Raw genomic sequence first — 13,877 nt, forward strand, 5'->3', positions numbered from 1 at the left:
TTATAAAAGCTGCAGCATTTTAAACAAAAATAAGAAAACAACTGAATAGCAGTTCCTCCTGCTCTACCTCCTCCCTCTTTCCCATAATCCTCTAGCACCTTTGCCGCTCTAAATAGGTCTGTCAAGCCCTAAGCCTACTGGTCACCTCTTCATCTTGCCTGCTGGTCAGTGCCTAAACAGAGCATGGGGCATGTTTCAATTATCTCAGGGATGCAGTTACCCCCATCTCAGCCCGGGCAGTCATCTTGCCCAGTACTGAAAACATGTGGACTTGATGTTTAGATGCTCCTCCATGAGCTAGTCCTGCATGAAAATCTTTCATTTGTGCTTTAACAAGCTGGGGCTCAGAGTGTCTTTCCCATCAGAATGATGTTTTTCCTTACTCTCACTCCCCCTGGAATCACCTACGAAAGCTATGACAGTTTTGTTCTTAACCTCTAAGGTGAAGCTGACTCATGCTAAGAGACAGCATAATTTCTTTGCATTAGCTGATTGAGATAAAACACAAAACAAGGGGACTGGGGATGTGGCTCAAGCAGTACCGTGCTTGCCTGGCTTGCACGGGGCGCTGGGTTTGATCCTTAGCACCACATCCACCACATAAAAATAAAAGATGTGGTGTCCACCGAAAACTAAAAAATAAATATTAAAAAATTCTCTCTAAAAAACAAACACACACACACACAAAACAGGGCTGAGGATGTGGCTCAGTGACCAAGTGTCCCTGAGTTCAATCCCTGGCACATAACCCCTCCAAAAAAATTTATTATTTTCAGAGTCATTGAAAATATCAGGAAAAACAAAACAACAACAACAAAAAAACACCCTACGGGGGTGGGGGGAAATGGCAAAAATCTGGCTCTGTAAATGCTGAATAAGAAGAAAGAAAACAACAGATCCTGATTTTTTTCCCAGAAGCAGGGGTGGTGGGGGTGGGGAGGTGTACTGGGGATTGAACTCTGGGGCACTCAACCACTGAGTTACATCCCAGCCCTATTTTGTATTTTATTTAGAGACAGGGTCTGGGTTGCTTAGCACCTCTAAATTGCTGAGGCTGGCTCTGAACTCACAATCTTCCTGTCTCAGCCTCCCGAGCAGCTCAGATTACAGTTGTGCACCACAGCACCTGGCCCAGATTTTTGACTAACAAGTGAATTATGAATACAGTTTTAGACAAGACGTAACCCTTGACAATCATCTCCCAAAATGAATAAGACTAAAGATTTAAGAATTTTACGGGGGCCTGGGGTTGGGCCTCAGTGGTAGAGCACTTGCCTAGCAGGTGTGAGGCACTGGGTTCAATTCTCAGCACCACTTATAAATAAATAAATGTCCATCAATAACTAATAATTTTTTTTTTAAAAAAAGAGTTTTACCTAAACTCAACTGCAGTATTATATAACTTAATAAATGTCCAGGCCTAAAAGTTGACTTGACTGTTCTCAAACCATTTGATATAGTTTAATCTTCTTTTCAAATTTATCAGATCCTCCAAATCTCAAAAAAACTAAATAAAAACAGTTGCTGTTTCAAACTGGCACTCAGCTCTTTCAATTTCCCAACAAAGTATATGAGAGACAGGGTTGGAATAACTTTGTTCCCTTCCCTGTGCCAAGCACACATTCCTCCCAACAGGATCCAGACATAGTTCCTGCCTTCAAGGAACCCATATATTTATGCAGTGTGATATGTGTTACTGCTATGAAGAGTTCTGTGCAGTGTCAACACTCCACACCTGTATCTGAAAATTTGATTAAATCAGAAAAATAAGTTGGAAGCCAAAACACCACAGAATGAAGTGCTTAGTTTTACCAATCATTCACTGAATGGAATAAAGTACTTGGCCATCTTCCCCTTCCCTTAACCAATCTATCATTTGTTAAGGAGGAACTCCCTATGTGGGGAGAAAGAAGTATATTTTCTTCTGCTATGGTCAAAAGATACATACGGGGCTGGCACTGTGGATCAGTGGTAGAGCACTCCCCTAGCATGTGTGAGTCACTGAGTTCGATCCTCAGCAACCCATAAAAATAAAATAATAAAATAAAGATATTTTGCCCACCTATTACAAAAAAAAAAATTAAAAAGAAAAAATATATACACTCCATCCAAATACATTTTCTTCTATTTATTTTTGAAATGAAGATTATTTTGTTTGACCCAAATCACAATTACCCACAGCATAGCTTGATATCTCACAATTCTTTTTATATTAATGAAATATTATAAAGAATGTTTCTTTGTTACCTTTCTTCCAATGGCTCCATTCTGTTTTTTTGGTGGTGGAGGTTCAAAAATGCGTTGTTGCTGCTGGGGTGGAAGTGTAGAGTACAGTGGAATGATTTTAATGTCACCAACTTCAGGACCCAAATCATCAACCTCGCGCTTTATTCTTTTACAGGCTTCATCAATTTCCTACAAAATAAGTTTTGAGTCTAAAAACAAAAATACTGAACATTTCTATGCAGTTTATTTTAAGTATACGATGTGCCAGATACCCTATTTTCAATGTATTAACCGAAACTATTTTAGCAATTTCAGTGGGATTTCCAAAACCACCTCAAAAATGTTGATTTCTCTATTCAATTGAATATGTAGCTACCTTATTTGCATTCTACACCCCTTTTCTTGAAGAGTCAGATTTCCTAATTAATTCTGAACAAATTGTACTAAAATTGAAATTTCTCACCCAGGAATATTTAACTGCACTTGTGACCTTTTCAATTTTCACAATCTAAAAGAAATTGATGTGCTAGATATTTTAAATAAGCCAATTAGGCTTTAATGTCACGTATCACTAATGCAATTATATGCAAGATTTGCTTCATTGTGCCTAATGAGAACAAACACCTTTACAGTATCAACATAGATATTTAAGAACTAGGCTAACCCAAATATCGTAGGGCAGCTTCAAAATTTTCCCTATCACCTAAATCTATTCCAATTCACTTTTATTCAAATAAAAATGTAAAGGGAGGAGACATAATGAATAATACTGAGAAGAAGGGAGGAGTGGCCAGGGATGGTTAAAGGGTTTAACATATGGAGGGTAGAGTATACAGGGGGATAAATGTTACCTAACCCTTACTGAAACAATAATTCACCTTGGAAAAAAGAACATTAAGGTTAGTTAGAGTTAGGGTTATTATAATACTATAAAATAGTAGGTAGTCTAACCAATGAACAACCCAACCTGAGACTATCCTCATTAATTATCTGTTATTCATAAGACAGACTGATTCAAAGAGGGGTAATTTCAGGTGATTTTACAACAAACTAGAATTATTTTCCTTAAAATGACTTTAAATCCAAGTACAACTTTGCATTAAAGAATACAAAGTTCTTGGATATATTAAGAAAAACATTGTTTTCACCCACCTCAAACACATAACTTTATATATATCATTTAAGAAAACTGGTATCTGTCTCAAAAACTGTGACACCAGAAAAATCACTACAAAGAACCTGATATTAACAGTGTCCTCTAAGATCCCAAGCTTCCAGGAGAAAATGAAAATATAATGCTATTCATCAAAAGAACATTAACAAAGGAAACAAGTATTTACAAAGAAAATTGCTTCCGAATGCTGAATCTAGATGAGAATGCCCCCTGCTGGTATGCAAATACAAAATTAAGATCGCTACCAAATTAAATTTTTGAACACAAATACAAAAATCACACTTCCAATATTTAGAGTATCTGCAATTGTTAATTTTACCAAAAACACAACTGGAAAATAAATGTTCAAATGTCATATAACATCTTAAAAAATTAACAGCCTAAATCATATATTTGCTTTAAGACATCAGTATTTTAAATAATTACAAATTGGAACTAATGTGTTCAGCCATGTATGGAGCTAAAACAAAATGTTGACATCAGGGATATAAATAATCCTCTGAAGTGAAAGGAAAAAAATCCATATCACTTGTGTTTTTATATAAATAAGGTTCTAAACAGTCTTTAAAATTCCACAATACATTTTCCCTCAAGTTTAACCATTCTTAGTCAAAACTATCAGTTTAGAATGCCATTAAACTCTCCTACAATCATCAGAAAGACAGAAATGGCAGATTCTCTTCCCAATCAGTAGCCATCTGCTTGGTCGTGAAGAGTTTCTGACTTGAAGAAAAAGACTTGCAGCTTTACAAGTATGTTAGTTAATTAAATTGGAACTTACGAATTCATTAAATGCTGAAAAAGCATATTACTAAGAAAAATTATGTGCTGCTCAAGGAATGAAGGATCTGAGAATCTTCATATCTTCAAGCATCCACTTATAAATATTTGGTACGGCAATTACAATCTCCTACCTGATCCAGTAGTATATAACTTGCCTGAGGACTTCTATCTTGATAACACTTGGTCCAGATTGATTATTTATTATTTTGCAGTAGTGGAGATGGGGGGGGGGGGGACAATCTTCCACTGAGTGACATCCCCATACCTTTTTATTTTTGAGAAAGATTTTCTAAGTTGCCAAGGTTAGCCTCAGACTTGGCAAATCTCCTGCCTCAGCCTCCCAAGTCAATGGGATTTTTTTAGGCATAGTCCTAAAACACGAACAGCTTAAGTCCAAATTGTATGCACTGAAATAATAAAAACATTCTAGATTTCCAATTTTCACCAATTTAAACTGGATGCGTGCTCTCTCCCACATTAGCTCAGATGACTTCAGGAGCACCAATGTTTTTAGAAAGTGATTAAAATGGTAACGTCTTTAAAAAAAAATCTTTCAAATTTCACAAGATTACTAGATTTCAAGGAAGCTCTTCAAATTTATGAAGACAAGTATCAACTTCCCAGAATCTACCATTTAACCTACCAACTAAAAATACCAAAGTTTCACCCAAAAGGGAGAAACAGTAATGTTTTATTTATCTTTATATCATATCTACTAAACAAAATCAATAAAATCCACCTTCTTCCCAAAAGTCTCCAAATTCAAGACTAGGCATCTAAAGAGAACTTTACACAGCTATAGTTCACAACTACAGTATCACTTTATTTTGTGAAAGATATACTCCAGTACACATATGAAAACCATTGGGAATACTGCCTTTTTTTCCCCAGCTAGAGAAACCCTTTGAGGTCCTTACCATGAGGCTATCTGATACTTCTGATATGCTTGGTTATCTGCCCATAATGACTACTTTAGTCATTTAAGAAAATACACTATGCACTTTAAAAGAAGTGATTTAGAGACCATACGCAAGAGAACAAAATGAGTACCTCAAAAGTGAGTTACAACATGTCATTTATATGCCATCAAAAAAAATATTTAGTACTCCTGCTTACAAAATGTAAGGAAATTTCCTAATCAAAATGCATAGGAAGGATGACCAGTACACCAAGAAGGTAACTCTGGGAAACTGAATTTGCAACACACCTATTTTCCAAAAGGACAATTATATTTCTCTACAGGGAATGACTCTGCAACCTCCTAGGGGATATTTTGTAATGTCTGCAGACATCTGGTTTTCACAACCAAGGGAAGAAATAGTATTGCATCTGATGCGTAAAGCATTGATATTGATGTTCTATAATACATATGGAATCCACATCAAGAGACCGCGCTCTAAAGAAAGGAAATTAAGGCCAACAAATTATAAATCACAAATGATCAAGACAAACCAGAAGAAATCCAAAGATTAAAAAAAAATTACTCAACATTCATAGCTCTTAACAATGACACCTGCTCAAAAATTATCTACCAAATATCCCTGTAGAATGTGAACATAAATGAGAATTCACATTTACTGCAGAGATGTTGCTGCTTAGCAGACCTTTGGTATCTGAGACAAATGGCAGCAATTTCTCTTAACAATGTTTAGGCTGTCATTATCGTATCATAGGCATCATACTAAAGTGACCCTTAAACCAAAAGGACATAAAAATGGTCCCAGGAGTTTACAGAAGATGCAGATTCCTACATTTCATCCCCAAACTTCATCTGTTAGAGCAAGTTTGGAAAAGAGACAAGAATTTGCTTTGTTTTAAAAGAATTGTCTTCCAGAAGCGGGCAATCTACCACACCTGAGGAAAAAAAAGTTCCAGAAGAGAAGTCAGATCTTTTGGGGTGCCAAAACACATTAAGTTTTTCATTCATCTAAGATCTCAGTTGTCAGGTTCTTTTATCAGAGATAACCTTTTAAAAATGTAAAAGCAATTCTTAACCAGTGGGCAATGCAAATACAAAAACAGGATGTGGGTCAGTAAGTGCTAACTATTTAAACTTAGATACAATTAAAATTTAGTCTCTCCTCATACCAGCCACCTTGCAATGCTCAAAAGCCCTGTTTCTTGGTGGCGATCAGTGAAAAGTGCAAATATAGAATGGTTCCAGCAGTGCAAAAAGTTCTGTTGGACCTGCTCTAGAACCTGACACTAAGACATGAAGGAAAGTCAGCACCACCAGCATGCTTCTTAGAGGCAGGTTCTCAGGATTCACTAAGACCCACTGAATCAGAATCTCCAAGTTGTCTAAGTGATTTGCATGTACATTAAAGAGCACATACTAGAAAATTCTAGTGCATTGTAGAAAATTCACAAAACTCAACAAAACACTTTAAGAAATCCTTTACAAAAACATTTTCTAAAACTGCTTTATCCAAATAGTTTTTCCTGAACTTCTTTAGCCACTTGAGAACGTCAGAACACATGTCTAAAATCACCCTATTGGAAGAGTTTAGAACATATCAAAATGAGGTAAATTCTAAAGAAGACATGCTATCCTCCCAATTCTCAAAGAGTACATGGAAGATAAAAGAAAAAATAAGGTTTTTTGATGATTGATTGGCACTTAAGTCTACACACAAGCTAAATAACTGATGAAGACTGCCTGAAATCATAGCAGCTGTGATGCAAATTCATGTCCCAGTTTGCTGGCCTTTCCAAAGTGAAGATACAATTTGCTAAATCTTGGAATTCTAAAATCATTTAACACTCAGGATAATTAACCCTAACACAAAAGCATTAGTGGTTTAAAAAGTATTCCTAAGAGTAGAAAGAAAAACAGTTACAAATTTTATATATTAATTTTATATATAAAAACGGTTACAAATTTTATATATCAATATGAAGAAAAAATGTCACAATAAGAAAACTATGACTAATATATGACAAATTGTTTAAAGTTGCCATTTAACAGAAATGATAGGCCAAAGGCTAATAATAACGGTACCTCTTGACCAGTTAAAAAAAGTAGAAGATCTCCCTCCTCCTCTTCACACATATGTATCTGGATCACTGTTCGAATTGCTGCTTCAAGATAATCTCTCTCTGGTTCTGGAGTATAAAAGATCTCAACAGGATGCGTGCGGCCAGGAATAGTTAAGAGAGGACAGTTATCAAAGTAAATCTGGAATTTTCCCGCATCTAGAGTAGCACTCATAACTATAACCTAAAAGAAAACAGTAAATTACTTGAGTCACCTTTAAGCTCTTTCATGGCCTCAAAGAAAAAAACAGAAAAGTATTGATTTACTGTTCTATATACAGTTATAAAGAAAACGATAAAGATCCTTAAATAAACCACTTTAAAAATGAAATACAGAAAGACTGAGGTACAGTAAAAGCTTTTTATTCAAAGATATTTAGAAATATCTAGTTAAGTAAGTAAATTACAATTACCTTGAAACAATACCAAATGAAAGTTTGTGAAAGAACTAATGGAAAACCATGTTAATGTCATGATTATCGCTACATTTATTCAAACAAAACATGTTTCCACATGAAAAAAAAAAGAAAAGAAAAACTGCAATATTAACTAGTGGACCAGGTGTAAATTTTCTCACTTCTTCCAAATCATCTTTAATACACACATCCTTAAAAAAAAAAAAAATCCTAAAATAAGCAAGGATCTTCTATACTTGTTGTACAAAGGCAGAGCAAAAAAAAGTCTTTTCGGGTACAGAACTTCATGATTATGCAGTCACACCCCCCATACAAATCATATATCATATAAACTAATAAAATTTTACTGTAAGTCTCCCTCATACATCATTCCACTAGAATTCTTAATTCTTATTTTAAATGAGATTTCTCCACTGAAACCCTGACAGCTCATCCATAATTTTTAATAGTGATAGTACTTATACGGTGCTTGTACAGCACACATACTAACAAGGAATAATGAGATGATGAGTTTTAAGTTTCAAAGTATGGTACACGCACACAAGAAAGCAAAAAGGGGAACTTTCTAAACTGTGGGTTAAAAATGTAAAAAAAAAAAAATATATATATATATATATAAAAACTATTCAGACAGTTAATCAACCTTAATCAACATAATAACACTGGCCAAGGTACAAGTGGTAAAGAAGGGGTTAAAAAAATAAAACAAAAAAACAAGATTTCTGAGGAGCTGATCGTCCGGGATGTCTATGTTGGAAGACAGACATAAATCTGAGGGATAAAAACTGATCCTTTAAGGAGGTACCTGCACTTAATGATGAATAGAGTGACTAGTATGATCAACAAAACAAAACAAAATGTTAGAATATGAAGAATCAGATGGGTTAGAAATTAGAAAGATTTGGTTTTAAAATACATTACTAAAAAGTAGGAGAAATATAAGTGAAGTCTAAAATGGAGCCACATCAAAGTAAAAACATAGGCAGTACTTGGACACTACTTTTAGAAGTTATTTTTTAAAAGAGTTGATTAATGATCAGGATATTTCTCACTTTAATACATGCATACACACAAAATGAACTAAACAGGTAAAGAAAACTACTTCACCTTTAAGTCTGATCTCTGTCTTACAACTTCTTTTAAAACACCCATGAGAATATCTGTAGCCAGTGTTCTTTCATGAGCTTCATCAAGAATTATCACACCATAACGTTCCAGGAGGGGATCGTTCATGGCTTCACGTAGTAACATCCCATCAGTCATATACCTATATTCACAAAGAACATGTTGGTCAAGGTTCATTTAGGTCATTTTAAAAGAAAACTTGAAAACAGAGAGATGAAACAAAGACATTTGATAAATAAAAACTAAAGTTCTTCAACCAGGTACACTGATGCACACCTATAATCCCAGTGACTTGGGAGTCTGAGGCAGGAAGATCAAGTTTCTCAAGTTCAAAGCCAGTCTTGGCAATTTAGCAAGAACCTGTCTCAAAAAAACGAAAAAGGTGTAGCTTGGTGATACAGCGTCTCTAGATTCAACCCCCAGCATAGGTGGGGACAAGGGAGGACAGGACTTTCCCCCAAAAAATGTTATTTTTTCACGATTAATTACAAAATTAAGCTTCAAGAGAATGTCTTAAGAGCACACACCAAAGAAGCTATACATCATAAAATCTTCTCAAATACTGCAATGTACTGAAAAACACAAAATATTCCTGATTATGGACGGCAATGACCACACAGGTTTCATACAAATGCCAAATTGGACACTTAGATATAAATGAATTTCTTAAAAATAATCTTAGACGTAAATATTCATCATGCAAAATAAAACCAATAAATCATTTTCAGTTGCTTTAAGACATCACACCACTAAAATGTTACCACATGCAAATGCACATTTCAAAAAAGTAAAGCCCTAACAATTCTTAAAGCTCACAGGCTCAGGTTCTTGTTTGAAAGGGGCTCAGAGAATACGTCTACCATTTTCCCCCCTGAAAAAACACCTTAATGAAGCATAAAAAGAAATCATTCATAAAGGTTTTAGGACTGAGGGGCAGCAACAACACTGTGGAAATGCTGGTACGTAAATGGAATATAAAAGGCAAACAACATAAGAATGATTAATGAACCAAAGAGAGGGAAACCAGGATTAGGAATGGCTCAAAAGAAGGCAGTTAATATGGAATCTAAGCATCATAGGAAAAGCACCATGTAGATTAAGTATCAGCCATTCATTCCCAGTCCATTCCACTCTGCTAACACTCATACAAAACAATTATATCCTTGGTTTGGCCCATGGACAAAACACAATACGCCTTTAAATGCTGAATTCACCGTTCATTCAGTAAATAAAAGCCCATGATTTTATTTACAGATTTAAAAGCAGCAGAAATTATCTGAAATCATCATTTATGACTTCACCCTCTAGCTCTTTTTTCATGATTAGTCTAACCTAATCTTTCACAAACCAACTTGATATTTTTAGCTAATGCCATCTGCTGGAGCAGTAAGTTCAGCAAACTGGCAAGCAGTGTACAAGAGAAGTGAATCCCTCTCTTTACTTTACTAAAACTTAACTCTAAATTTAACCAATTTTTGGGCAAACAAGTCCATTTCGTCCCAATGGTATATTTCCTATCTTCTACTTTGGTGGTGTTATTTTTTAAAAACCAACAACCTGGACTAGGTAACGTATAACCTACAAGATTATTTTATTAAGATTGTGAAAGAAAAAACACTGCCAATTAAAATATGACTCAATGCCTTAAAGTCAGTCCAACACAGTGCATGAGTCAGCTACACTATGGCCTCTAGAGCCTTTGGAATTTCTTTGATCTATTTGAGGACATTTGGCAGTTTGTGCCTTTGGATGTACTACTGACACAAGGCCAGCAATCCTCTTGCACATTATCTCAATGGCAAAACATAATCCACTTGTGGGTAACTTCCTTAGTTTCAACAGAACTAATTTGTGGCTTTAAAGAATAAATGTTTGCATTCGAGCAAATACTATTTTGCCCAAATACTAGAAAATTTATATCCTATCACTGTTTCTCAACTTTCCAGATACTCAATAGCTAGCTATTCATTCAACATAGACTCCTAGGGTGACATTTTTGAAGGCATTTTAATTAGCTAATTCAGTACGTGTAGTCCCAATAACTAACAATACTCAAATGAAGTGATAACATATACAGCCAGATCAAGTGCAAGCATTCACAAGCAATGGGAACCATCAAACTGCCCCCAATTATAACGATCCCACATAAGATATGCATCAATTTGGACTTTAAAAATGGGGAAGGGGGAAAAAAATCACAAAACTAATAATACAACTTGAACTTGAAAATTTCTTTAAAAAACTCTTTAAAAAACCACTCTATTTTGATCTTTTTTCCTCTGCCCATTTCTCAAGCGTTAGGCAACCACAACATGGAGATACACAGAAGCATAGCCATTCTTCTGCATTTTTCCTAAGAGGAAATGAACATCACAAATCAGTTAATGGAACTATTATTTGCCATGCTTTAATCAACAACCATGTTTATTATAAGTACTAAATTAAATGGTCAACCACATTCAAACCCTGTCTGTCAGATTCCGGAGAAATTCCTAATGTTTCCTGATTAATCACCCAGTGATACAAACCATGAGATGCTGCAGTTAAATATCTCCTACATGACAAAATATGTGAAGTTTACTAACAAGTGAAGCTTATTGTCTGAAGAACAGATTTTACAAAAAATGCCAGTTCTAAGGTTGGAAGGTCAAGAGAGTCAAATGTGCTTCTTTTCCAATGAAAACACCTGAATAATAGCAGTTAACTTTTCCAGAGTCTCAAAACCAGTTAAATAGCTTATTAAAACTAGTTTATATGTTATATTGATTTCCAATCTTAGGTGTGCTATGATAGCACACTCCTACACTAGCACACTTGTCCTAAAAACTACTATAAAGGAACACACCTACATGTGTGTATATCAACAAAAAGGTACCTATAGAAAGATATGACCAAGTTCTAACCTCTGGTACCTATGAATGTGACCTTATTAAAAATCAGAAATTTTGCAGATGTAGGTAAGTTAAAATCTTCATATGAGATCGCAAACATTTATGGTGCTCTCTAAACCCAATCACACATATCCTTAATGAAAAGAAATGAGAGGGAAATTTGAGACACAAAGAGTAGCCAGGTGAAGATGGAGAAAGAGACTGGAGATACATAAGGCAAGGAATAACAAGGACTGCTTGTTGTCATCAGAAGCTAGGAAGGAATCATGAAATGAAAGGCTCTTCTCTCAGGATCTCCAGAAGGAACCAACTCTGTCAATGCAATGCTTCTGAATCCCTGGTCTCTAGAATTTAGAGAATAAATTTGTTAATTTAAGACTAAAGCAAGAAAAAAAAAAAAAGAGTACTTGATCATGTGCTATACTGCTAAATTTAAGAAACCCTTTGCTTGAGAGAGAGAGGAGAGAAGAGAGAGAGAGAGAGAGAGAGAGAGAGAGAGAGAGATATCAATCTGACACATAGCAGATAAAAGACATAACAAGGAAGATACTGGTGGTCCTAAAAGCCACAGACCATTTCCCTTTACCTAAGTCAAGTTTTACTACCTTTCTTACTAGTAATAAATATTTACCCAGGCTAAAAGATGAGTCATAATTCTAAAGTTTTAATAATGGATAAGTAAACAAAAATGGTACAAGACAACCAAACTTGAAATGATCTATTCACTTAAAGACATAAAAATTATCTGCAACTTATTAGAAACAGAAAACTTGTGCCTCACCCGATTTACTTAATCAAAAATTTTGAAGGTGAGGCATAGCAATCTGTGTTTTAACAGAACTGTTAAATTCTATACACTAGACTGTCTTAAACTCTTGCTAAAGTTTAAGGCAGTCTAAATTAATAAAGTTAAACAAGAGGCATATTAAACAAATAGATGCCTAATGTAGCATCAGATCCCCTTGAATTAACTCATAATTCAGATAATCATGCACTGTTTAATTACTGAAATAAACCCAAAACTCAAAGTGCTGATAGCACCATCCTAGCTTAACAGTATTCCAATCACTACATGCAGAAAGAGTAACTACAAGCTAACCAATTCTGATCCAGCCAGATGACATCACCAATTCTGAACAAAGCATAGTAATGCATTACATCCTTCACATATATTATTTATAATTTTGTACTCATGTATTTTTAAATTTTTGAAACATCCCATTCCTTTGGCTTAAGGAAAAATCATAAACTAAGAAAAACATTCATATTTTTCTAAATGAAAATCAAACAAGGGCTGGGGATATAGCTCAGTTGGTAGAGTGCTTGCCTAGCATGCACAAGACCCTGGGCTCAACCCCCAGCACCACAAAAAAAAAAAAAAAAAAAAAAAAAACACCAAACAAGTTATTTAAAAATTTAATAATAAACAGTATATATAAATTATTCCTCACTTTAGTGTCAATGATAAATGTTGCGACTATGAGTGGAAAAACATTAACTACACAGGGAAGTAAGCCCCAATAGCTCAATGTTATGTTAGGTTATTTGGTATAGGTGGCAAAAGGAGTAGTAAGAGAAATTACCCTAAACCTTATGAATTCCTTCCCAACCAAATCCAGATTGGGCAAAGATGCTTAAAATAAAAACACAAAAGTAGAATATAAGAATTAAATAACTTAAAACAAGCTTGGGCAGGTTATGTTGTAAAGCCTGGGATATCATATAAAGCCGTAAGTTCAGTACTTGATCAAAATCAAAAAGTTTTTTCATTACCTGTAAGAAATAAATGACAACCTGGTCAAAAATTGCAATTTATATCCAAAATGCTATTTTGTTAAGAGCTTCTACAAATCAGTAAGAACCAACCACAGAAAGATAAGTAAAGAAACCAAACAAATACCAATTTTTATCAATTGTATGATACTGTATGTTTTGTCAATTTTCTCTGAAATTTGATATGCATTTCAAAATACCACCTTATAAACTGCTGCCAACCAGATAGCAATCCTTCTCAACAAATGAAAAAAGCATCAGTCTCAGATCCCCAAAAATATACAAATGGCTAATACATACCTATAAGATGCTCAATTTCATACAAAAGAAATGCAAATTAAAACTATAAGGAGACTACATTTTTCACTTACAAGATTGACTAAAGATAAATTTTACTAAGCTATATCAGGAAAGGCAAAGAAACAGACACTCATCTGCTCATTCCTTACTGGT

At 34.7% G+C, this 13,877-nt stretch overlaps 1 protein-coding gene across 1 annotated transcript in view; it reads right to left on the reverse strand.

The window, feature by feature from the left end:
- Dhx15 (DEAH-box helicase 15) overlaps window positions 1-13,877 on the reverse strand; it is a 47,883-nt gene that overhangs the window by 16,005 nt on the left and 18,001 nt on the right. Inside the window, exons 4-6 of the mRNA XM_076863868.2 lie at window positions 8,743-8,902; window positions 7,185-7,403; window positions 2,248-2,415 (exon numbers count right to left, since the gene is read on the reverse strand). Coding sequence (XP_076719983.1) covers window positions 2,248-2,415; window positions 7,185-7,403; window positions 8,743-8,902 — 547 coding nt within the window. The remainder of the gene's footprint in view (window positions 1-2,247; window positions 2,416-7,184; window positions 7,404-8,742; window positions 8,903-13,877) is intronic.

This window comes from Callospermophilus lateralis, chromosome 8, assembly GCF_048772815.1.
Source record: "Callospermophilus lateralis isolate mCalLat2 chromosome 8, mCalLat2.hap1, whole genome shotgun sequence".
NCBI lineage: Eukaryota > Metazoa > Chordata > Mammalia > Rodentia > Sciuridae > Callospermophilus > Callospermophilus lateralis.